Source organism: Psittacula echo, assembly GCF_963264785.1.
Source record: "Psittacula echo genome assembly, chromosome: 1".
NCBI classification, from domain to species: Eukaryota; Metazoa; Chordata; class Aves; order Psittaciformes; family Psittacidae; genus Psittacula; species Psittacula echo.
The window spans coordinates 54,205,187-54,229,259 of NC_137735.1; the positions used below are offsets into that span (position 1 = coordinate 54,205,187).

The window sequence follows — 24,073 nt, forward strand, 5'->3', positions numbered from 1 at the left end:
AATGTTTCTTTTTAAACTTGCAATTTATCTATCACTTGCTTATTGACTGCCCCTTCTGTATTGATCTGGGTTTTTTTGTTATTTCTGGGTTATTTGGTGTTTTCACTGTTAATTTGTTTGAGGTTTTGTTTTTGTGTGAATTGCTTTTCTTGTATTTTTCATTCCTGGTTGGATCACTTCTGTATCTGAATTACTATCAAATTATTTCTTTTGTTTGGCTAATTTATGTCCTTGCTGAATTTTAGTCCCTTGCCAGCACCTTGGCACTGCCCTTCTGGTTAACAGATTTGCTGGCTGATTTAGGAGGGCACGTTGCTGGATGTTCCTGAAATAATACCTGGCTTTTACAGAATAGACTTCTCAAACACCATGAGGGCAAGTGATGGCTAACATTCATCTACAATCTGCTGACAGGGGAGTCTTCTTGCTGTGACTTGCAAAGCTCCACTATCCCAACTTGCAGCTGACAAGCCACCTGCAGTAGAAATGGTCAGCCAGTTTCAGACCATAGCAACAGCCAGTTCTGCCTCACACTGGGTTCCTCTTCATGCTCTGATGGCTGAAGGCAGAGGAAGCCCTTCAGGAACTGAAATGTCTGCTCTCACCTGCAGAAATTCTGTGGCTACCACCACTGGTTCTCCTGTGACTACAAAATGATGTGATCCTACTGCTGTGCTGCTTGTTTCACTTTTCAAATCTACAATTCAGATTAGGTCAGCATCGACAGCTTTTATCAGATTAACAAAACCTACCAGTTCTGGGCCCCTCAGTTCAAGAAGGACAGGGACCTGCTGGAGAGAGTCCAGCGCAGGGCAACTAAGATGATTAAGGGAGTGGAGCATCTCCCTTATGAGGAAAGGCTGAGGGAGCTGGGTCTCTTTAGTTTGGAAAAGAGGAGACTGAGGGGTGACCTTATTAGTGTATATAAATATATAAAGGGGGAGTGTCGCGAGGATGGAGCCAGGCTCTTCTCAGGGGCAAACAATGATAGGACAAGGGGTAATGGGTACAAACTGGAACACAAGAGGTTCCACTTAAACTTGAGAAGAAACTTCTTCTCAGTGAGGGTGACAGAACACTGGAACAGGCTGCCCAGGGGGGTTGTGGAGTCTCCTTCTCTGGAGACATTCAAAACCCGCCTGGACACATTCCTGTGTAACCTTATCTAGGTATTCCTGCTCCGGCAGGGGGATTGGACTAGATGATCTTTTGAGGTCCCTTCCAATCTCTAGCATACTGTAATACTGTGATACCAGAGATGCTTGCATTTCTGTACCAAATACCTGCAGTGACCTGTGATCACTAAGTTTTAGTATGACTAGGTATTTTGAAAGGCCTTCCAAAGTTTATGTCTATAAGCACAAGGATGGACAAAAAGATAAATACTTCAACCACTATCTCCAAAAGCTTGCAACGGGAGCCACAATTATTTCTCCCAATGGTAATCTGAACTGAGCAGCACAGTCAGCAGCAATGTGAATGTTTGTAACAAGGGACTGAGCAAGAGGAAGCTACATTGACTTCTGATTCCAGACAAGCAGAAAACCACAGTAAAATGCACACCAATTTCTACATGGGTCAAGTTTCCTGTAATGCCAGAGAGCCTGATGCAAATGGCATCCTGCAGCTGAATTGAAAATGTGCCAGTCACAGTTTGGATTATGTAAGTGTGGTCTGCAAAAAGTGGTCTAGATTGGGAAGTGGAGGTCACAGTCTCGTCAACGAACTCAAGCTGGTACCAACATCTCCTTAGTTTCTGGAATATGAATGCACCAGAAGCTTCAGACCTCTGTTTTACTGACAGATTCAACACCACATGAGAGTGCTTGTCCTAGTACCTTCCTCTTGAATGTACCTGGTCAGTTTGTTTCTCCTGTGTGCATTACATGAAATACTCAAGGCTGAGTTTCTATCAGCACACATTTCTCCACATTTTGTTTAAGCTTTTATTTTATCTATAAAATGCATAGATTGAGGGCAGGAGCTTTCTGACAATGTCCACCGTATCTTCTGTGCCACTTGTCCATGACAGGCGCTATGACTGTGATTTCTACATTGACTTTCTCAACCACTCAGATGGCTATTTCAACAATTTACAGCAGTGCTACAGCATAATTAGAGGCACACCCTGATTTCTTTTTTGGTTTGGGGTGTTTTTTCTCTCAATTTTAGCAAATATTTTGTTGAATTCACAGAATTCTCAGCAGAAGGCCTGGAAAAAGTCAGTCACACAAATTCCTTCCAGTCTGATCCATGAAATATGTAGAGGCAATTTTTTTTTTTGTTTACTCCATAAATTCAAATCAAGATGGTGATTATGCTCAACCACTACTGGATGACACTTAATTCTCCTTTACAAGATTCCTATAGAACTCATGACTCTATTAGTTTGTTTTGGTTCTAGCTCAAAGATCCAAACAAAAATATTCATTCCGAGAGGCAGGCACTGGCAGGGCAAGAAAAGCAGTATTCCACCACGGTTTTCACAAGACAGCAATCCAGCTTCATCATATTTATCTTTTAAATGTCAATTATCTTTTAGATGGCAATTATCTTTTAGACATCAAAAAGGTAATATGGAACATATGATACGGATTATTTACTAAAAAGGAGACATCAGACACCATATGAATATTAAGATAATTTAAAGGGAGCCTGTACAAAGTGTATGACCTATATATGTGTCTGAATTTATTTTTAACCATGTAGGAGACAACAGATAATACACACTTCACAGCATAAAAAGAAATGGGAAAGATTAATACACAGCAGGCAAATGATCCTTTTTTTACTGTCATGCTAGTCCACAAAAAGGGTCTGCACATGTGGTGTGAGTAGGCAGATATGAACAGAATTTGTCTGAAAGTCATGAAGAAATCTGATAACTGATAATCTCAAATCCGTAATTCTGATCAGCACTTCATTTGTTTTAAAGAAAAAGTTAGTTTTCTTTCTTACACAAACGTTTCATTTCTTTATCTCAGCAAAAGATGCCAATAACCCACATCAAATACTGAAGGAATTGCTTTAAAGCCAAGAACTCAGAATACAAAGCAAATTCTCCCTTTTTTGTTGTGCACACGATGCACTCAAGTTTATATTGCTCAGACAGCTTTCAATTGCCTAGTGGCTTCTGCGGCACTAAATCTAAAAAGACATAAGTCTACTGTGGGTCCTAACATATTTCTGCTAGTCTCCTGTCATCATCTCTGATATGCAGGTCACCTAAAGTGTTAAGGCAACTTGATCCAGCCCTCAGTGACAAGATAAACATCTTTAAGAAAAAGATGCACGTCCTACAGATGGTATTTTCAAAGCATTTAAATTCAGAAGTAACAAAGTGGTCTGGGGTATCTCATGCTTCAAATTGTCACACTGAAATAGTGAGTACCGTCTCCACAAAGAATAGAGCATCACCCAGCACTTATGCAATCACTGGAAAGATACTGCATCTTATGCTTTTCCCAGTTGAGTGACTTGTTTGCAAGCTCATGTAATGCTCCACAGAAGTGTTACAGTAGCTTGCTAGTGATCAGCATCCCCTGTGTATGTGCAAAAAATAAAACCAGCACAGAGGCGCTTGGTTGTTGTCATACCTACTCACATTACTAGAGTAACCCTGATGAAAAGTAATGCAGTTAAATCAGTTACTGCTCTAAGCATGTCTTCACTATGCTTAAACCTATTGTCACAAGCAAATTCAAGATAGCTGGACAATTCCAGAAACAATAATCAGTGATCCAAGTGAGAGAGAGCTGAGAGTCTGTCCCCTTGTCCAACTGCTCAGTAAAGCTTATACAGAAAAAGCACAGGAAATGGCATGTGTAGTTAAATCAGGAATGCTTTCTCTCAGTCTATATTCCATTATTAACACAGAACCAGAACTCATAGAGGGAAGGATACTTGAGGATAATGACCACCTTTCGAATCATACGCATACAAAACAACTGTTTGAAAAACACATGGCAAAAAATAGAATTTATTAAAAAATGAAGATTTCCTACTTTGCTATCTAGAAATTTCTTTCCTTACAGGGGAAAAAAAAAAAAACCAATCAAGCATGAAATACTATCAAAACCAACTCTCTTCACACCCATTTCTTTACCTAATTCAAAGGTGCCCTGGCTTCAGCTGGGGTAGAATTATTTTTCTTCCTAGTAGCTGATGCAGTGCTGTGTTTTTTGGATTTAGTCTGAGAACAATGCTGGTAACACACCAAGGTTTTAGTTGTTGCCAAGTAGCGCTTACCCTGATCAAGGACATTTCAGTCTCTCATGCTCTACCAGTGAGGAGGCGTACAAGAAGCTGGGAGGGAACACAGCCTGACCTGAACTAACTAAAGGGGCATTCCATACCACAGCACATCATGCCAGTATATAAAACAGGGGGGATTTGGCCAGGAGGGACAGGCCTGGCATCAGCTGGTGGCGAGCGACTGTATTGTGCATCAGTTTTTCTTGAGTTTTCATTCTTCTCTTTTCCTTGTCTTCCTCTTCATTACAATTATTATCATAGTATTATTATTACATTTTATTTCAATTATTAAACTGCTCTTATCTCAACCCATGGAGTTTACCTTTTTTCCCCCTTGATTCTCCTCCCTATCCCACCTGGCAGGCAGGGGGATGAGCGAGTGGCTGTGTGCTACTTAGCTGCCGGCAGGGGTTAAGCCACAACAAAACATCTGAAAACCATTCCACACTGATATGGCAAAAGCATATGGTGGTGACAAGCTCTGCTCTCTGAAGAACACCCTCCCCAGAGAGGTATGTTTCATTTAATTGCAAAAGTCTGGGGCCTGACTAAAGCAATAACATATACAGCCTGTCATGTTTCCAACTAGAAAGCTCATTCTCACTGTAGTTTAAACATAAGCTTTCCCTCAGCTATCATCACTACATGTGCTATATTTTTCCAGTAAGTTTTAAACCACTCTTTGAATTTAATCCTGTTCTCCTTGGCAAGGCACACACATTTGTTAATTCTTAACCATAAATTTTCTAAGTGGTGTGTTGATGTCACTCACTGACAACATGACAAACTTTTCTAAACTTCCAACAAGAACTGGGGACTTGCTCTGTTGATCACTGCACATCTAACCCAAAATTCAGTCTCTCTCCAAAGGTTTACAAACTGCTATTAGGTATATAGCATCATTCAAGGATAGTAGCGTCATTCAAGCTAAGGTCAAGATTTTGGTTTAACAGCTGATTTTTAAGTTGGATATAAAATACAAATAAACATGAGTTGTTATGTAAGCTACTACAATTGCTCAATTGAAATATCTGGGAAGATTTTAAACTCCTAAATTTAATATTCTCAAAGCAGCTTGTTGAAATAGGCATTAAGAACCAATGTTGCATCAAGATTATCCTTAATGTGCAACTTCCTCAAATGCCCTTAACTCTGGTTCTGATCTCAACAAACTGGATTAATTTTATCTGGTATCTAGTGAATTCCTTCAAGGAAGCAATACCTGGCACCATGAAAGCATAGCAGGGAGAAAAGTTGGCTCAACAACATCATTTTACTCAAGACAAAGTAGGCAACATACTTTCCGTTACAACAAAGAAACAAAAAGAAAAAGAACTTTGAGAAAGTCTGATGTCAAAGCAGACTGCAGCTCAGATGGGCATGTCACAGGTGAGTGAATCCTTCCAGGAATACAGCCTTCCTCGTAGCACCTTTCTGAGACTGTGTTACCTGTCTTAATATGATCTAAGCCTCATTTCACAGACGACTTCTTTCTAGGTATTTTGTCTCACATGCATGTGCATACACCCCCCCCCCCCCCCTTTGCATTCATTTTAACAAGCAATCTTTGCAGGTGACCAAAAACTACATGCTTATTCAGGTTTTACTTTACATGTGTCACAAAGGGCAATAACATTAACCAAACAGAGATGATGGTAAATGAAAAACTCCAGTAAGTAATAACACCAAGTGTATAGCCATGCCAGAAATACTGCTTTCTACCTGTCTGAATGCAGAGCTGCTGTATCAACAAAGGAAAGCTACTTTTTTTCCTCACTGTTAGCACACCTGAACACATTATTGAACTTCAGGAAAAGATCCCAAGATGGTATCAACTGCAACATATATTTCACATGCATACAAAAGACCACACAATAAATTTCAGTTTTGCACAACAGTTTATCCAATCTATGCAAATTAAGAGATATGGACCTTTTGATCTCCCTTCTTTGAGCTCTCTTGAAAATACCTAGGCTAGGCTTACATGAAAATACAAATGGGTTTTGATGTGTGCAGTTTTAGAGTGGCTTTATACATATTTCTTTAGCAGAAATCAGAGCACGTATCAACCCATGTTTTTCTCACTCCTACAGCCAACAAGTGTGTAATGATAACATGACTTAAGAGTTACTCGCCTCAGAAGGACATTTCTATTTATCTTTCTTTCTTTTTGCACATCCTCCTTTCCTGATGTCACCCAATCTTAATACTATCATGCTACATGAAGTCCAGACAGAGTTTATATAATGCAACTTAGACTATGGGCTTCAACGGTTCTCAGGTTGTTGCACTTCCAGAACGAAACAGTTTTAACACTCACCTACGACCAGTTTGTACGGAAAATAAACATTAAGAGTGAGCATGTGTATTGAGCATAAAAATATTTAAGAACAGAAACACTGTCCTGCAATTTTCATCACTTCTTCCATTTACCATTAGATCAACTTACTAAGTATTTTGAGTATTATCTTTATATAAAGTAACCTTGGTGGTTTAAAAGGAAGAGTATCATCTTTCCCACAGAAAGTGACATATGACAATGTATCATACTGTGTTTAACTGCAGCACAACTCTCCTCTTCCTTTTAGGCACAGTTCAGTACAAGTAACCCCTCTCTGCTAACCTTGATTTTTTTATTGCCTCCTTAGATGCTAGAGCTGAAAGCATAAGTACATAATACACAGAATGAAAAAGCAGTGATGTATTTAAGCAAGGCCATACCTGTATACTCCTTCCATTTGGTCTGCGGTGTAGCTTTTTCCGCTTTCGCCTGCAGCAGATGCATTGCTCTCCTTCGTGTTATTGGGCTTACTTTGATCATTGCTACTGGCTGGTTTTTGGCAGTAAGTCCCTCCCCCAGCAGTACTTCCATTCTTCGTAATAGCTTCCAACAAAACTATAAAACAACAGTATATCATAGTATCATTTTAGGCATTAGAAATTAAGTTAGGGCTCTTGAGTATTTTAAATGGGAGCACCACAATTATAAAAGACTAGCTGCTACAACCTACTTTCTTATTGATCGTCACTTTGTACCATAAACCTTTCTGAAGCCAGTCAAGCAATATCTTTCCGTGGCAAAACTATGGAAACTATGGAAAAATGTTTCAAAATTAGTGACTGGACTCCCCTCCACCTCTGCCAAGGTAATTTAATACTGTAAAAAATTTGTCCAGGTCCTTCATTTCTAGATGAGTTCTAGAGGCACTGAACCCATGCTTTGGGGTGAAAATACCAGAATACCTGAATAAGCAACTGAGGAATATTATTCCTCAATAAATAGGAACTAACTCTAAAGAACCTGCAAATTATTCCACACAGATACCAAGCCCATCTCCAGCACATTTCAGTTGCTACATACATACGTATTCATAATGTAAGCCATTAGTAGCCACAAACTGATGCTCTAGATCCCTTCCAGGCAATACCAAATGAAATTCAAGCTACTGTTAAAAGTGCCACAGGTAAGTCAGCACCAGCCAGCTACGCCCAACTCCAAGACCTGAATCTTGAAAATCAGTATGCTTTTGCTAGATCCTCTTTGAAATCCTCTTTCCTCCCATGTTCCAACAAGTCTCAAGTTTAGCAATTTAATAAATCATCATACACTAAGTCTTCTTTTTCTTTCTGGATATGTGTGTATCTTGGAAGTATCTGTCTTACCAATAAATCAGAAACAGTATCATTCTAACCTAAGGGACTGCACATAAAGCATAATGCAGATCAAAGACTATTAAACAGTCTATCTTTCCTGAAAAGAAATCCCTTCAGAGCAAGATGGCAAACCATATAGTCCAAGTTTGTTTCATAAACTGAGAGTTACTACCTGCAGAAAAAAATGCCCTAATAAAAATTCCCCCCAAAAACGTCCCACTCACTGTGAAAGCATGTTATAGTTTTATCATTATAAAAATATTTCCTTTTAGAAGCTACCGAGACAAACCCTGAAGGATTTTCTCCTAAAACTAATCTTAAAATGTCTCCTTCAACTAGCAAGGTCTCTCTTGAAGCAGCAGAAAACTGGGATCCTACACATCATAGCTTGTATCTCTTGGAAGCACAGGAAAGAGAAGAAAGTAGAGCTTTGTTTAAAAGGAAAACCACTACTTCCCTGAGATGGTCTCTTTAAAACTCTTTCATCATTTGCTTTTACTTATTAATTCACTTATCACCCACTGGCCACAGCAGCCTGAAGTACTGCAGCTGAGTAACTACACCCGAACTAAACAAGCAGTCAGCTGACTTGAGTGCCGGCCCTGCGCTCATGCCTGCCTCTGCAAGACTCATCAGTTGATTGGATTAGGCTTTTTACTGCAGAAATAAAGAAACAACTAACATTTAGATGCTGAGTTGTATACTGAGGGGATGTTTTCACCGCAAATGAAGTGAGGTTCTTGAAAAGAGGAAAGCTGTAGTGGCATTACGGATTGTAACTGAAGCAGTTATCCAAATATCTGCAATAGTTTATTCTAATATCATCTGTTACAGCATTTAAGGTTCTGCAGTAAATGAAGAACTCCAACAAGGTGACTGTGTCTGCAGACTAAGAAGTAATCAAGAAGAGAGATTTGCAGACAGTGCCTTGAGAATGAAGCATTTTCTGTCTGAATGTGCTCTTTTTTTTTTTTTTTTATCCTGTGATGTTTGGTATTTAATAACAGTATCACGTGGGATCATATTGAACATGTGACCCCGACTTACCCTCTAGCAAAACTGTCAAGTAAGTGTTATTGCAAATCCTGCCTTTATATTGGCTTTGCTTTAGAAATTCCCCATCCCTACAGTAATGCTCATGCCAAATCACTAAGAGATAATTTTTAACAACCAGTGTCTCTTCACAGTATGTTTAGCTGGTCTTTTCATTAATTGGTTTAGCTGCACTATACTTTCAACATCACTACTTCCTAATTACCTTGGACCTCTCATCCTCATAATGGAGCTGCATTGCTGAAAAGACAATGCAGGATGCTTGCAAAAAATAATAAAAAAAATTCAAAACCTTAAGTGTTAACTTCTTAAAATAGCAGGACACAGCATACACAAACATGCTATTGTCCTGCAGTGAAAAAGAAAACCATACAAAGGGTCCGGGGCCATTTTTTTCTTCAAATAAAAGATACAGTTCAGATATTCAGAAACAACTTTTTGACTCTTCCGTGAACTGCTGGTGGTAAAACCACTGTTGGAACTTCAGTCCTAGCAGTGCATTAAATAAAAGTTTCACTGTGCACTTTTTTATTTAAAACCAGGACATACAAGGAACCAAAGACTTATTTTGTTAGCAGGTAAGACAATGAATCTTATCTCCAGTGTGTCTGAAGGCTCGCTTGTGTGTACTGTTACCTGCTGCTGAATGAAAGATCCTTGCACTGCATTTGATTCCCTTATGCATTGAACATGACCCCCACTTTGACTAATGGAAGAACTGTTTAATTCAGAATTCGTACTAATGCAACAGCCTGAAAAACTAAGCTCACATACTCCTAAAGGGTTTGGGCTTTAAAGGCAGTATCAGAAATAGTGCAAGAAAATTTTCAGCAGCACTGAAAAATAAAGTTTTCCTTAATATAATTTTCTGCCTTCAACTCCAAACAGAATGGCATCAAAGTTTAAAAAGATCTTCTCCTTTATTATCTTTAAATGAATTCTTACTTTTTTTTTTTCCAGTCAAGTTTCCACTCAGTTGCAGGATGGATCATTAGCAAAACCCATAATCAAGCAATGTTTTGAATTGTAAAACAATTTTCTAGCAAATGACATCAACATGACCACTGCTACTATGAAGTCATTAGCTAAGTATCATTAAATAAGCATTGACCTTACATTACACTATTAAAGCCTTAAAATAGCACTGCTGCAGTCAGCCTATTTCAGACAGAAGCTTTGTTTAGCAAACTAAACTACACTGATAACTGAACTAGTGCTGAATGCACTCTAAATGCAAATGTCACCAAAACAAAAACACACATGGTATTGTTTTAAAGACAACAGTTAAAACCTGCTCTCTGTCCTTTTATTACCTGCCATAACATCAGGAGGAAGAAGCTCCCATCAGTAAAAGATTCAGTGCTACCATTCTCTCTGCTTTTATCACTGATGGAACATCAGTTGTGAAAGGGTGGGCAATTGTTCTCAAAGTGATATTAAAAGGAACAACATATGAAGAATCTGTGACTTCAGTGAGAAATTGGTACGAACTACCTTCTAATACATACCCCAAAGAGAAAGTAAGCAGGTGCAGTGACAACTGGGGCTGCACCATACAAACCCAAAACATTATGACTGTAAATTAAGAATCTGTGTTAGAACCAAAACCTTAATTGTTTCCTTCTCTCTGGTATATGCTATGACACATTTTTAATTATCTGAATCATGAAATATTATTTCCTTTTCCCACTGCTTAATTTATCTAAAACCCAACCCTGATATAACAAAACAGTAATTTCATTTGCTCTTAGTCAGTGTAAAATGACAGTTCTAATTTATTGCACACCTTCCAGTGCCGAAAAGAGGACATTCTGTGTCCTTGCAGCTTACTGAACTTTTAACAGGGCTATTTAAGTGCCTCGAGAACTTGGCAGTGGGGAATCAATGAGTTGGTGTTGTTTTGGGAGGAAATGGGATGAGTTGAAAAGAACTATCAACCTCCACAGCTAGAAAACTGAAGCACAAGTTTACAGAGTCCCCTAATTTCTAAGTACCTAGCTCAAATCAGGCCTAGGGCCCGATTTCATTTTTTTTTTCCAGTGGTATTAGGGCATCTCCAATTCTCATTAGCTTCAGAGGGAGCTTTAACTGCCCACCAGTTCCACAAACCAGGCCCTTGTTTCAAGCTGAATACCTGAAAAATGAAGCAAAATTAGCCATCACTAATGGAAACTGAGTGAAGTGACTTAACATCAGAGAAATACTGTGAAACATCTAGTTTCAGTACACAGTTCCCCAGATTATAGTCCACTACCTTAACCACAAGGCCATCTTCTCACCAGATGCACAGCTCATTTGTGACACACTTTGCTAATTTCCACAGTGAATAAAACAAGTGTCCTGCAGACAATAGCCTAATTAGCCATCTATTTCTTGCACTGAATACTTTACAATAGTGGTTATGTAGTAGCAGCCCTACTTAAAAGGAGAAAAAAAAAAAAAAAACCAACAAACAAACCCAAACACTCAAAACATGTATCAGTTGGAGATTTTCTTCTTTTTCCTGAAAGCTACTGTAACTCTTATCTTGGAGGTATAAGATGGCAATAAGCTACGTGAAGCAAACAAAGCTATTCGCTGTCTTTGGTGGAAGAACCTGGATCGCAATCCTCAGCCTTTCCACCTCCTGCTTCCAAACAGCTGATACTATTTTCACACGTCATCTTCTCAAGCGGCAGAAATTTAGGGGAATGTAACAAACTTCTGCTTGGTTTTCTTTCAGAGAGGTACGTAATGTGGCAGGAACATAAACAGTACTATGGTCTTGATCTAAAAGGAATGGTTATCTTCTTCCAGGTGATTTACCAGCAACATCCATCCTGTCTTGCACGAGAGAAAAAAGAAAGACACCCCAAAAATCCATACTACAAAACCCAAAAGCACTGATGAGACCTTTGTTTATTGTCTGCATAGAAGAAGTAGTTGGGAGATAAAGGAGGTCAGAAAATGTTCACTGAATCTGCTCACCTGACTTATAAAGTCTTTACTACAGAATAAAATAGAGAAAGAACACTTCCAGCCAGAATTTCACCCCAAAGACATGTTCCAAAAATAGTAAATGCTGAGGCCTTTAAGTCAGTACAGAGCAATGAGTCTTTCCTGTTCCTTCCATGGCGTAGACAATGAGAACCAGAGGAACACAAGAAGTTGCTGCTGCATTCAAAGGACTTTTGAGCTGACTTCTGACACTATGTGACAGAAAGCCTTCAAGACAGGTAACAGCTTTGTATACACTGAAATCCTGTTATTGTTCCTTTTAAAAAATAATTTTTAAAAACCTTTTGCTAGGCAGATAATTATGTGTCAAGTTTCAGCACATTGCCTGAAGAGCCAATGAAGTCCTAGGGGGAGCCACCTATTCCATTTTCTCTCGGAAAGCTGAATGTGTGCACAATTCCTACGTAGCTACTGTACAACAAGAAAGAAAATCGAAACCACAAGTAAATGAGAGGATGAAGACATGCCCAGTCTGGAACTGCAGTTCTTACTGCAAGCCGCTAGCGAGGGGTAATTCACAGTGACAGAAGAGAAGCCAGCCTAGCCTGTCTCGGCCCGGGACCTGAGCTGTCCTGCTGTTCATCGGGTCTAAGCAGTCTACATGGCTATACTAATACTGATGGCCAAAGGGAGATGGGAATACATGCGAGGGCTCGGGCAGGCCTAGAACGAGCCCTTTTGGCGAGGAGGGAGCTAGCCCCAATCCCTCCCCCACCGCCTGACGCCAAAGCCGTGCATTAGCGGTGGAAATCCACCTGCCCTGAGCGCTCCTCCTGGGCACGTTAAGCATCGCTTTAGTCTTTTTCCCCACGCCTGACCCCTGAACCCGGGCTGCTCTGGGGGCAGCGCCGGCCCCGCACAGAGGACGCGCGTGAGGGGCCCCCTCGCCTCAGCCTGAGGTGGCTGCCGCGCAGGCTAACCGCTCCCTAGGGTGAGGAGACCTCTTCCATCCCGCTCCCTCCCGCCGTCCCTGCAGTTCCCCCTCCTCCCGACGGAGCAGGGCAGCGGGAGAGGGGAGGAGGGGCGGCCGCGGAAACAGGGCCGAGCTTCACCTCGGGCCGTGTCAGTCGGGTACAGCTTCTGGGCCTTGCCGAGGAAGCGGAGAGCGCGGTCACGGTTGCCGGCCTCCAGCGCCTCCCGCGCGATCCCGATGCACTTCTCGGCCTCGTCCCGGTTCCCCTCCATGGGCTTTTCCTTCCGCCGCCTCCGCCCGCCGCAGCGCAGAGAGAAAGGGCCTGAAGCCAGAGCGCAGCCGGGCGGAGCAGAAGAAAGAGAGGAGGCAAGACGACAGGAGGGCGGGCAGGGACTCCCCTCACTCCGCAAGGCTCATCCCGCCGCGCCACTCCGCGCAGGCGGCACCCGCAACCCCAGCGCGGCGCTCGGCCCCGGCACCCAGCCCGGACCGCCGCCTGCTTCCGGGACGCCGCCGCGCATGCGCCGCCTCCCGGGCTCGGGGGCGCCCCGCCCTTCTCACCGCCAGCCTCGGGGCCCTGGCAGCAGCCCTGGGGAGGATCTACGCTGCAGCCAGCGGCAGGCTAATCCCTGTCGGGAGCGCTGTCGCCCATCCGCACGCCTGCGGCGCCCCACTGCCGCTCGGCCGCAGCCTGCGGGAGCCATCTGCGATGGAAAACTACCGGGCAGGTGGCCGTGGGCTACCGCTGCACTGCGGCCTAGGGAGCACCGCGCTGCCGGCTTGCTGCAGCCTTTGTGCAGCCCGCGAGTTATCGTTTTTTAATTAACTATGTTTGAAGGTGCCGGCTAGCACCTTGTAACGGCTGCCTATTATTAGCGACATCAATCACACCCTGCCGAGGGCTGCGTTGCTGCAATGAAAACACTCGAGTACTGCTCCAGTGAAGCACCACAGCTCCAGGGGACAAATGCAGCTAATACATGTCTAACCAAGACCTGCAATCTAGGTCAACACCTTCCAGCTACAGTGCTGCAGCACAGAGTATTACTTGAAAGGGGTTAGGGAAGCAATATAGCCTGTTTAGCATCCTTATTTTAAGTATTTTACTGCTGGAAGAACAGTTGTGGAAAGCAGAGAACTTGCTGCCCTCGGGCACAGGAACTGTTCTCTACAGCACCTCTTGCCCCACAAAAAGGATGAGGTTTTCACCACTGCAGTTACAGGCAGACTGTCTCTGTGAGAAGTGGACTTACAGAGAGCTGGAGAACCTACAGATGTGACCAGCCCCCCTTTATTCTACTGCTATGCTGGATGATACTGTATAGCAGAAACTGTAACTTCAACACAACACCCTTAAACTAGCCCCATAGTTTAAACCCTCACCCCTGTAAGATGCTCCAAACAGCAACCATGTGCTTTCCAGTTCAGACTGCAGTAGAGGTAAAGCTGACCTGTGGGAAAAGCCACACCAGGACAGAGCTACTTGACTGCTACCTTAGGAGGAGGTATTGGACTCTGTCTCCAAGTTCATACCAGCCAGGAAAGGCTGCTGCAGTACAGCCTTTGCTTTTATGCATGTCTCCCTATGGTTTTCTACAAGAAATAGCAAGTCCAGCTCTAGCATAAGGAAAACCAGCTGAATTTGGGGATTTCCACCATCCATCCAGTTTACCTTATTCCCCCTACATGACAAAGCCCTTCAACTCTATGAAGGCTGGCAACAAGTAAAACTGGCCTTAAAGCAGCATCAACCTGACATCTGCCCTACTAGAGGCACCTGTTACTCTGCACAGCAGGCTTAGCTGGCAAGAGTGTAACTTGGCAGGATGAAACCTGTGTCACTTCCACTGGATGGTATTTCCCAAGTGCAACATTCCAGGACTGTTTCCACACCCCAAGTACAGCTGGCAGGACCACAGAGTTACACATTCTTCAATCAACTCAGAGCTGTGTAGTCGAGACCAAGTATTTTTCAGTTAGTGGACAAGAGACAATCAGTCTTGACATAACATTTATTGAATATTTCCACTCTAGTGGATGAAAAGTCTGTACAAAACCAAACATTTCCTTTACTTAAACCAATCTATAACCAGTCAGCTCAATCAGAACTCACTACAAATACAATAGCTTCTTTGAAGCCATGGTAACACTTAAATACGGTTAAGACTTCAATGCAGAAATTTGGTTTGTTAGAGAGCTCAAGGGAGCTTCAGTTTTCAAAGTTACAAAAAGGCAAAATTGTGTTTCACAGATACAGTCCACTGGAATCACCAACACTGGACAATTAAGTACTTAAGAGTCCTGAGATAACAAGGAATCCTGGTATCCTTTAGACAGTTTTCTGTTGTCCTTTCTTTCCAATGAGAGACTTATGGATATGCGGTATTACACCTACGAAACAGCAACAATTGAGACCATGTTATTTCTCAGTTTTCCTAAACTCTGCTCTTCAAAGCAAGCAACAGCATTAACCAACCTCTAGATTGATAAGAGGTCTTGCCACCCAACCCATCACAAACAGCAAGAGATCTACATACCACCACCAGCAATTGTTGCCTTAATGAGAGAATCCAATTCCTCATCTCCTCTAATCGCAAGCTGCAAGTGGCGGGGAGTGATACGTTTTACCTTCAAGTCTTTGGATGCATTTCCTGCCAGCTCCAGAACCTGAGGACAAGACATCTTTAAACTGAGTTACACAAACCAAAGTGAGACTAACTGCATGGCCTTTGCTATTTTACTCTGTTCCAAGTACACTAGCAACACTTCCAAGATGGCAAACAATGCCTCTTTTGAAAGGGTTCCTCCTTTGGAGCTCTGTGTTTAGTTTTCCAAGAATAGAGTAAGTTTTATAGCAGATACAATGTGCTATACTGGCAAAACTTATGAAATATTTCTCCCTTCCATCTTTCCTGTAAGTCAGTGATTTGAACTGCAAGAAATGCAGCATAAGGTTTAAGTGCATCCACTTAAAACTAGCTCAAAGCAAGGAGTTCACAGTCCAGTCCAAACTGGCAAAAATACAGCAGGCTCTGACCATTATGCCAGTTTGGAGTTGACCAACTTGCTTGCATCCCCTGTAGGAGCCTTACCTCAGCTGTCAAGTACTCCAGGATTGCAGCACTATACACAGCAGCTGTGGCTCCTACACGTCCATGGCTGGTAGTCCTAGACTTCAGATGCCTATGGATGCGGCCAACAGGGAACTGGAAAATAACAGAAGTACGGAAAATAACAGAAGCATGAACAGGCTATGACGACAGAGAAAAAGAAAACCACATGCTGGGCAGGAGAACCCCAGTGGCAGAAGTACAGGCTACATTTCAACACTTGAGAACCCAACTTAGGACACACTATGCCAAGTTTACATCACAATTCTAACCACTAACAGTAACAGCCACAAAGGAATTCTCTTCCCTCCTCCACAGATCTGTAAAAGGTCTAAAAATAAGCCAATCCAGACACCAAACTCAAGGATTAAACAGATCCTCACCCCATTATGGACAACCAAAAGACAGTAGACTGTGTAAGTCTCACAAGGTACAACCAACCAAGACACGGAAGGCTGACCTGACTTTCCCTAATGCATGCCCCAATCCCTGCTCACCTGCAGTCCAGCCCGCTGAGAACGGGACACTGCTTTGGTCTTGGTCTTTCCAGAGTCCTTCCCAGCTTTACCACCAGCCTGGCAACGAGAAGAGGCCTGTAAGAACGGCTGCACCAACCCGACTACCCCTACTTCTCCCCGAAGCACCGTACCTGAAGGTACCGCGGCAGCGCCTTACCGCGCATGCGCGCCCCTCCTCCTCCCTCTCCGCCCTTCTCTACCGCGGGGAGGCACGCGCGCCACCAAGGCGCGTGCGCAGCGCCCGCTACACCTAGCGGCCTACAGCTCCCCGGGCGCATGCGTAGCCGCCACTCCCTCTCCCCGGCGCCACCAGCGCGCGTGAGACCCCCCCACTTTCGCCTCCTCCCCTCCCGCCGGCGCTCCCCTCCCCCGCGCGCACTCCCACCTCACACCAAAGGGGGCAACGGACCTTGACCCCTCTTCCCCCCCCCCACATCTCCCCCACACACTAGCGCGGCCCGCTCGGGTGGCCCCGCGGCTCCTCACCATCGCGAACCGGAGGGCAGCGCCGCGCAGGGGCTGATGGAAGACGAGAACGTCCCGTACTGACGGAGCCCGAGCGACAACAGTGACCTACCCCAACCCGCCGCGATTCAAACTGCACCCGCTCCCGCCTTCCCCCGGTGCTTTATAACCGCCGAGCGTCCCTGCATCCGGGTACCGCAGCCTCGCCCCTAGCCAATCGCTGCGAGGAGGGGCGGGTCGCTCTCCCCAGCGACAACCAATGGCGAGGCGGGGTGGTGCCAGTCTGGTGGTGCGGAGTGCGCCAAAGGCCCTGCCTCTATTTAAAGGGACAGGCGGCTCGGGGAGCGAGAGGTGGGGGATGTGCAGGAGACCGTCGGTGTTCGCTTCTTAGCGCTTCCTCCACCCCGTCCGCCCTTCGCCGTTATTTCGGGGAGACGGAGGCGCAGACCCTGCAGGTCCCGACACAGGACGCTCTCCCGCTGCGGCGGTGCTGCCTGGGTTGGCGTGGGGCTCTCCCGCGGAGAAGCCGGCCGGCCGCCCGCGATAGGGGGGTTGGGGGGGAGCTTTCGAGAGTGCGGGGCGGGGGAGTCCCTTCACGAGTCTCCGGCAGCGAGTCTTGCCCTCTGAGAGCTGGAGTCTGATTGAAATGAAATAAACAGGATAAAAACCGCGCGTACCTGAAGGGGGTTGGCAGCCGAAGCGGCAGCCCGAGGGGCCGCGGCCCTGCCCGCAGGCCGCAGTGCTGGCCCTCAGCCACCCGCTCATGCGAGCCCACAGCTCGCCTTCCCCGAACTGAGGCGTGAGGGCCCGGCCCTACCGGCCTCGCCACGCCCAGGAAGGGGAGAGAACTGGCTGGCTGCTGGGATCACCGGTGGGAGAGATGGCTGCCTGCAGGCGTCGAGCGACTCCAGGCATTTGTGAGGGGTTATTGCCGCGTGCCCTTCGTTATACCGAGCCTAGCTTTGTCTAGCCTTCTGCTCGGCTTGATGTAGATTCACTTGTAACTTTATTGTGGAAGGTTGAAGCCTTCCCCAGTAAAGTTAATTGACTTAGTGCCCAAAGCATCTCAGAAGCAGCTTGAAGGAGATTACATCCTGGTCTCGGAATGAGGAGCTATTACACTGCATTAGCGAAGACACTAGGCTGCCCGGTGCCATTTGACTGAGGATGAAGTCGCATTTACTCTTCATGATGTTGGGGGTGGGGAAGTGCTGGCATGGCCAACAACTCCACATGGCTGCGCTGGTTTTATTTTTGCCTCTGTCTTGTGTAAGAGACACGTGATTAGTGAGGGCAACCCTGCCTCAGACCCATTTGTCTCACTGGATATTTAACACACTATGGGTAAAATCTGTTCATTGCGAAGTTGGTTCCAACTGTAACATTTAATTAATGCAGGGCAGATGTCCTCAGCTTGAGCACTTCAAATCCCTGCCTGTATTTCCCTGAAATGAAGCCCCACATGCCATTTGCAATACAGCATCACTATGTCTACTTAAGAATAAAGCAGCCTAGATATTTAACCTCAGTTGACCCACATCCTTCAACTCAAAAAAAGTAGCAATTCATTGTACTCCTCCAGAATATCATAGATCTCTGTTATCTGTGAGATACCCCGTCATCTGTGAGTATGCAATATGCTCAGGCTGGCCCTTCAATGGCTGAATACCTCTTTAGAGGTAAAACTAAATCTGTTATGCAATTTGCCAATCTAATCACAGAACTACCACCTATTAGGCATTCATGTATGTATTTCTCTGATATCAAAGGGTCCTAAGCATGATGAGTACTCTTACAGACAGACATTTAGTGGGAGATAGAGCTGAGGGCATAAAGTTTTCGTGAGGATACTCTCCTTACCATAACTTTCCCACTTTCTTCAGGTCTGCAGCAAGCAAAATAGAGTGCCAAGATAGGAGGGTATGTGCTGATCCCTAGATCTCCACTTCAAGGTCTTTCCAGCTGTTAACTGAAATACTAAGGATTTAAAACTTTGTGTCTCTTCTGCTCCTAAAGCTGACCCCAAATACTTGGTGTCCTGCTTACAAAGGACCTTTTGCTCCAGCCTCCAGGAAGCCTAAGGCCCCGTCATCAATGCCTTCAACACTAGAGCTTCAGTTTGGGCATTTTGCCCTAGCTGCTACTGCTTCAGGGAGACCTACTTCCAGGCACACACAGTGAGGCAGGACAGAATTGAGAGCAGACACTCCTACATGCAGGAATCTGGTGGTTTGTTTTTATGTAACTGTCTAGTGCCTCTGTCTATTTGAAGCATTAGTTGTTTATGCTTTCTTCAGTGAGCAACAAGATAAAAGAGTTTGGATTTAGTTTTTTACAGTTTAAAAGTAAATCTCAAGATTTTACAGAGGCCTGTAGAAGTTAAGATTTCATTCATCTTGCCATTTAAGAAAATATTTCTGTCCAAAATGCTTACAGCAAGGATCCATTTTGGGTTTTTTCCTACAAGGAAGAGAAGCCAAACTGCAGGTTACAGACCCTCTGGGGACAGCATTTGAGATGTAGGAGGAGAAAACCTGGTTTTTTTTTCTCCCTGATTTCTGTCCACAGAAGGGCTAGGAAGCAGAACAGAAAGGCCTCGTATCAGGTGGAGATAATCCCTGCCACAGAAGTTCCCTGCTTCCCACACAAGCTTCCCCAGCAGCTTGCTTTGGCTGCATGTTTTCAGCTACTCATGGCTCCTTACAGCTGGGAGGTTAGGCAAGGCAGCCTAACACCAAAGGTTAAGCTAACGCAAGGATGTATATTTACCAAACAGATCATGTCAGATAGGGTACATGAAACTAGGCCCAGATCATCCTGTGCTAGCTAATAAGCTTCTAACAAGCACAACCTGCCCCGATATTTAAAGAGAGAAATCAAAACTAACTCAGGAACACCAGGAACAACCCCAAAGGAACTTCAGACCCAGTTGTAAGCACAAATAACCTCAATCCCACAAAGGGAGTACTTACCACTGCCATCACCCTAAAGAAGCCAGTACCCCAAACCTACCCCCAAGTGTCTTATCCAGTTTTTATAATGTAACCACCTCATGGGTGAGAAGAAAGACACATCAAGGAGCTCAGAGCAGAGTAATTGGGTTTTATTGGTCCAGTTAACATTAATAGGTCCTTTTAAGAAGGCAAAAAACTCCTCTAAAAGGAAAGGTTATGGGGAACCTGGTGAGGAAAGACTCAGTCATGCAGTGTGTCTAGAAAGGGAATTGCTGATACTTGAGTTTGTGTAATAGTGTTCATGCCCTGCTGCCTCAGTGCTGAGGTGTGCTGAGGCATCTTTTTATTATCTCTGAAGGCCAAAGGGGGAAGAGCTTTGCATATTTTACCCAGCACTTGTGCAACTGCTTTACTACTATTAAGTTTTTCTGATGCATCTCATTACAATGTGTATTTGTACTAAACCATTGTCTGTGTTACGTATTCTGTGACTGACCTCCTCTTGCTGTGGAACATCACACACAATCCAACAGACATGCTGCTGATACGGTGCCCTGGACAGCAGGCGCTTCACACCTACCCTGTGAAGCTGGATGGCTGTGCTGGCGGTATGCAGGCCAGCTCTGAGTGCTGTGTCTTGCTGTAGCAGGATTTGTGCAGGTCCTCACTGAGAGGCAGTCAGCTCTGCAGCAGGAGCTACTGGATAAAGATTACCTCCCCTTTGGAGCAGAGAGTTGTAGCTGAAAGACATTTAATTGCCTAGCTATGTTCTCAGGGCACGTTTTTCAACATGTGTTAGAAGCATTGGGGTGTAGTGCCGCTTTCCTTTCTACTCTATCTACTACTTAATACAATTTCCGTGGAGACTAACACTCATTTTCACTTGCCTCCAAAATATAGACAGATTCTGTAAGGCAGGGACCATTTCTCACCCCGAACTATTAGGTTATGAACACAGTATTATTTGGTCTCTCACAAGGTTTTAGTTTCTGCAGAAGTGGTGGTGATCATCTTCCTTTAGTAGACTAATGGATGAAGTGTTTCCAGAAAGCTCTTTGTATTGCATCCCTCAGGGAACTTTGCAGTTTCTGGATCTTGAACAAGTTTATGTGGGAGCTAGATGCCTAGGTGCTCAGCCCTGCCATGATATTCCTGGGATACAAATTTGAGTATCTGGGGAACTTTAAAGCCACACAGGAGAAGGCATTTGAGGAATTCAACTCTTTAGGTGACAGTTATGCAGAGATAGCTTAGTTTTTAGTATGCTGGTTTTAGTCAGAGGTTTTAGTATGCCTAAATTTGACCTAACACCCCCTTAGGTGAGTAATTTAGTTTGTTGGTTTTTTTTTTAAAGTTTGTAATCACCACTTATGTTCATTTAGGCTCTGTTTTTGTGGTGAGATCAGTTACAAATGGCTTGTATTTGCCCCTGGGGTCCTCCCCCTTTGGAGAGAGCTTCCCTGCTGCCCTTTTACAGGACCTCTATCAAATAACAGGATTCTTCTCAGTTGGATCTCTCTGCTGGCTGCTTCAGGAAAATCATACCCTCTCTGGTTTCACTGTTGTGTTGTATGCAGTGACGAATGGATGCAACTGTTCGTTTATGTTTAACAGATAGTTTTATTAATCTGGTATCTGGAAACAGCTTTGCATGTCTCTCTAATAGATCTGCAGATAACATTTGCTTATTGGTTTCAAAGAGTCTTGAATTGCCCTTATATCTATGGTGGTGTTCTTACAGAATCGTACATTCTTGTATCAGCTATTAGTAGTGTCATAATGTCTAGTCTGAATAGATTTTTATCTTGTTTCTGTTTAGCCAGCTGTGAAAGGAAGTTATAGCTAGTTAGGAAAAATGAAACAAGAGTCTGTCAGAGATAGTGCCAGCCAGAATGCCTTACCCTATCCTTCCTATTGTCTAGTGCAGAAACTTACCTTTTCCCACTGTCTTGTTGTTGCTGTATGCCTAAGTCTTCCCTCTTACCCACAGTTGAGCTCCATTTAGGATAGTAACTGAAGTAATATTTACACAGTTTTGTGTGGTGCTATAAAGCCATATGTTTTATAGTTAGAGTACCTACTCCAACTGCATTCAAGTTGAGGAACTCTTGGGGTGGATTTGTTTTGCCATGTGATACCTATGCCCAGAGGCCACTGTAATTAAACAAGCTTGTACCAGTTGCAGCGTTTGGTTATACTAATCTCTTTTCCTAGGAAAGCAACCTGGAAAAACCTTTTGGACTAATTGCTTCTTGTTGTTTAATTCACTATCACTCCCAGACTAAGCCTGCATTGTAAACAGTCTGCATCTGATGTGCTGATGGCACTGTCTTTGATTTGGACAGGTAGTGTGCTATGAGCATGTCTTATTTCAGTTCATTCTGTCAATAATATATATAACATAATTCTTTCAATAAGTGTGTGCTTCTTCAGTCACTCTGCTTACTAAAAGGTTTAAGTTAATTTGGAACAAAGAGGAGCAGACATTAAAAGTCAAATGAGGGAAGATGAACCCAGTGTTTCACATCTGGCTTTCAGTGCAATCCTTTGAAAAGAAAATACTTTATTTTCTTCGTGGGACTTCAGTCTAGCTCTCCCAAACAGTGACTTTGTTCTATTAACTCTTCACACCCACAGCCACTCATTCTTCTTCCAGCACTTGACAGCTACCTTTCAATCAATGTGGAGTATCTGCGCACTTCTGTCCCTGACGATGCCAATGCACCAAGGAGGGAAAGAGAAGTGGTGTTATTAGAGAAATCCTTTATGTGAAAAAGAAACGTGAATAAAATAATGTTTTCCTGAACATGGCTGATTCCACATTTTCAACCAAAATGCTCCTTTGCAGGAGCTGGAAGTGATTCTTCACAACTTGTTTTTGAAGATGAAAGGGAAAATAGAAATGCTGTCTGCCCCTTGGAAGAGCAGAGACAAAATTTGCTGGGGTTCTTGCTCTTTCTCTGCCAAAGTTATTGCAGGTAGCAATGGCATAGTCCTCAATTAATAATTCATAATTAATAATAACATGTTCTTGGTTTTAATCCTCTGTAACAAAGAACTGACACTGATTTCACTGAGCTAGGTGAGGTGTCAGTACGAATATAACTATTACCAGTACGCCTTTGTAACAGTGATAAGAATAACTCAGGAGCTCACTTCTGCCAGAGTTTGGAATTGCAGCTATAGGGTGGCTTATTCCCAAAAAGAATGACTGCTTGAGAGGTTTTGTGGTTTTTTGTTTGTTTGTTGGTTGGGTTTTTTTCCCCTTGATCTTTAAATTCTAATAATTGTAGCTAAAAAAAAAAAAAAAGAAAAAAGGGTAAGTAGGTATTAAACTCCTCACCATCTTTCATCTCTTCCTTGCTCTTTGCTGCAGTGAAGGTCCTTCTCTTCTGCTCTGGACTTGTTTTGGAAATCACTAAGTTATTTTAGTTTCTTTAATGCAGAGGTTTGTACTTGGAAGCAGTTGATCCTGCAGTACAACTGTTAATGTCCAGTTAAATTTCGTGTACTGTGAAAACGGTTCGCTCTTTGACCAGAAGCATGAAGATGGATCTCCTCAACCTTAACGGGGCTGTGACTGAACAAATAGAACTGGCCCAATGGTGGCAGCATAACATAAGAAATAAAATATGACAGTATGAAAGGTTTCCTCTTCAGTAAGGTTTTTAGGCTGAGTCATCACCACCAAAGAGGTATCCTTGTTCCTTGGGGATGGAGTTGCCTTTAAAACCAAAGCACAGCACTGTTGCAAAATTGGAAAAAACCATTTTATCTTTTACTGTCAGGCAACCAGGCAAGACGAGTACTTCACATGGGAAGGACTTCATCTGATGACCCTCCAGTTAAATTCCTCTGCTAGGACTTCAGAGTTGGAAAGGTAACATGCATTAGCGATCTTGTGTTAAGGAGAGATGTTTTCTTGGATGTGAAAGCAAAATGGAATTTTGTGTCTGAAAGTCACTAGGTGGAGCTACTGCAGATGAACAGAAGCGTATTTATACAGCTATAAAATGACTGTCTCAAACAAGTAAACTCTTTTCTAGCTTAAAAAAATAAAATCCCATCCTGTTGAATTTTGTGGGGGTTCTGCATGTTCTGATACTTTCGTGATTATAGATCGTTGCACCACTTCTTATTTTCTCACCTGGGGTT

The 24,073-nt window shown here is 43.5% G+C and overlaps 2 protein-coding genes across 4 annotated transcripts in view; both read right to left on the reverse strand.

The window, feature by feature from the left end:
• DNAJB14 (DnaJ heat shock protein family (Hsp40) member B14) overlaps positions 1-13,371 on the reverse strand; it is a 30,606-nt gene extending 17,235 nt beyond the window's left edge. For all 3 annotated transcript variants that reach the window (XR_013957798.1, XM_080627092.1, XM_080627091.1), the window contains exons 1-2: positions 13,011-13,371; positions 6,976-7,150 (exon numbers count right to left, since the gene is read on the reverse strand). Coding sequence is in view for 2 of the 3 variants with exons in the window: in XM_080627092.1 (XP_080483218.1) it covers positions 6,976-7,150; positions 13,011-13,143 (308 nt within the window). In the remaining variant the exon portion in view is untranslated. The remainder of the gene's footprint in view (positions 1-6,975; positions 7,151-13,010) is intronic.
• Positions 13,372-14,870: 1,499 nt separating this feature from the next.
• H2AZ1 (H2A.Z variant histone 1) lies at positions 14,871-17,116 on the reverse strand. Its single transcript, XM_080627342.1, has 5 exons — positions 16,986-17,116; positions 16,479-16,556; positions 15,964-16,077; positions 15,409-15,538; positions 14,871-15,262 (listed from the first exon to the last, which is right to left on the reverse strand). Exons 1-5 carry the CDS (start codon positions 16,986-16,988, stop codon positions 15,201-15,203), a joined length of 387 nt encoding a protein of 128 aa, XP_080483468.1. The 5' UTR covers positions 16,989-17,116; the 3' UTR covers positions 14,871-15,200.
• Positions 17,117-24,073: the final 6,957 nt, after the last annotated feature.

Bases quoted from the DNA above. Each gene is read 5' to 3' on its own strand.
- H2AZ1 (XM_080627342.1), bottom strand. The intron at 15,539-15,963 runs GTAAGGCTCCTA...TCTTGTCCTCAG, and splicing joins TGGAGTACTTGACAGCTGAG to GTTCTGGAGCTGGCAGGAAA. The intron at 15,263-15,408 runs GTATGTAGATCT...GCTGTTTCGTAG, and splicing joins GGCAACAATTGCTGGTGGTG to GTGTAATACCGCATATCCAT.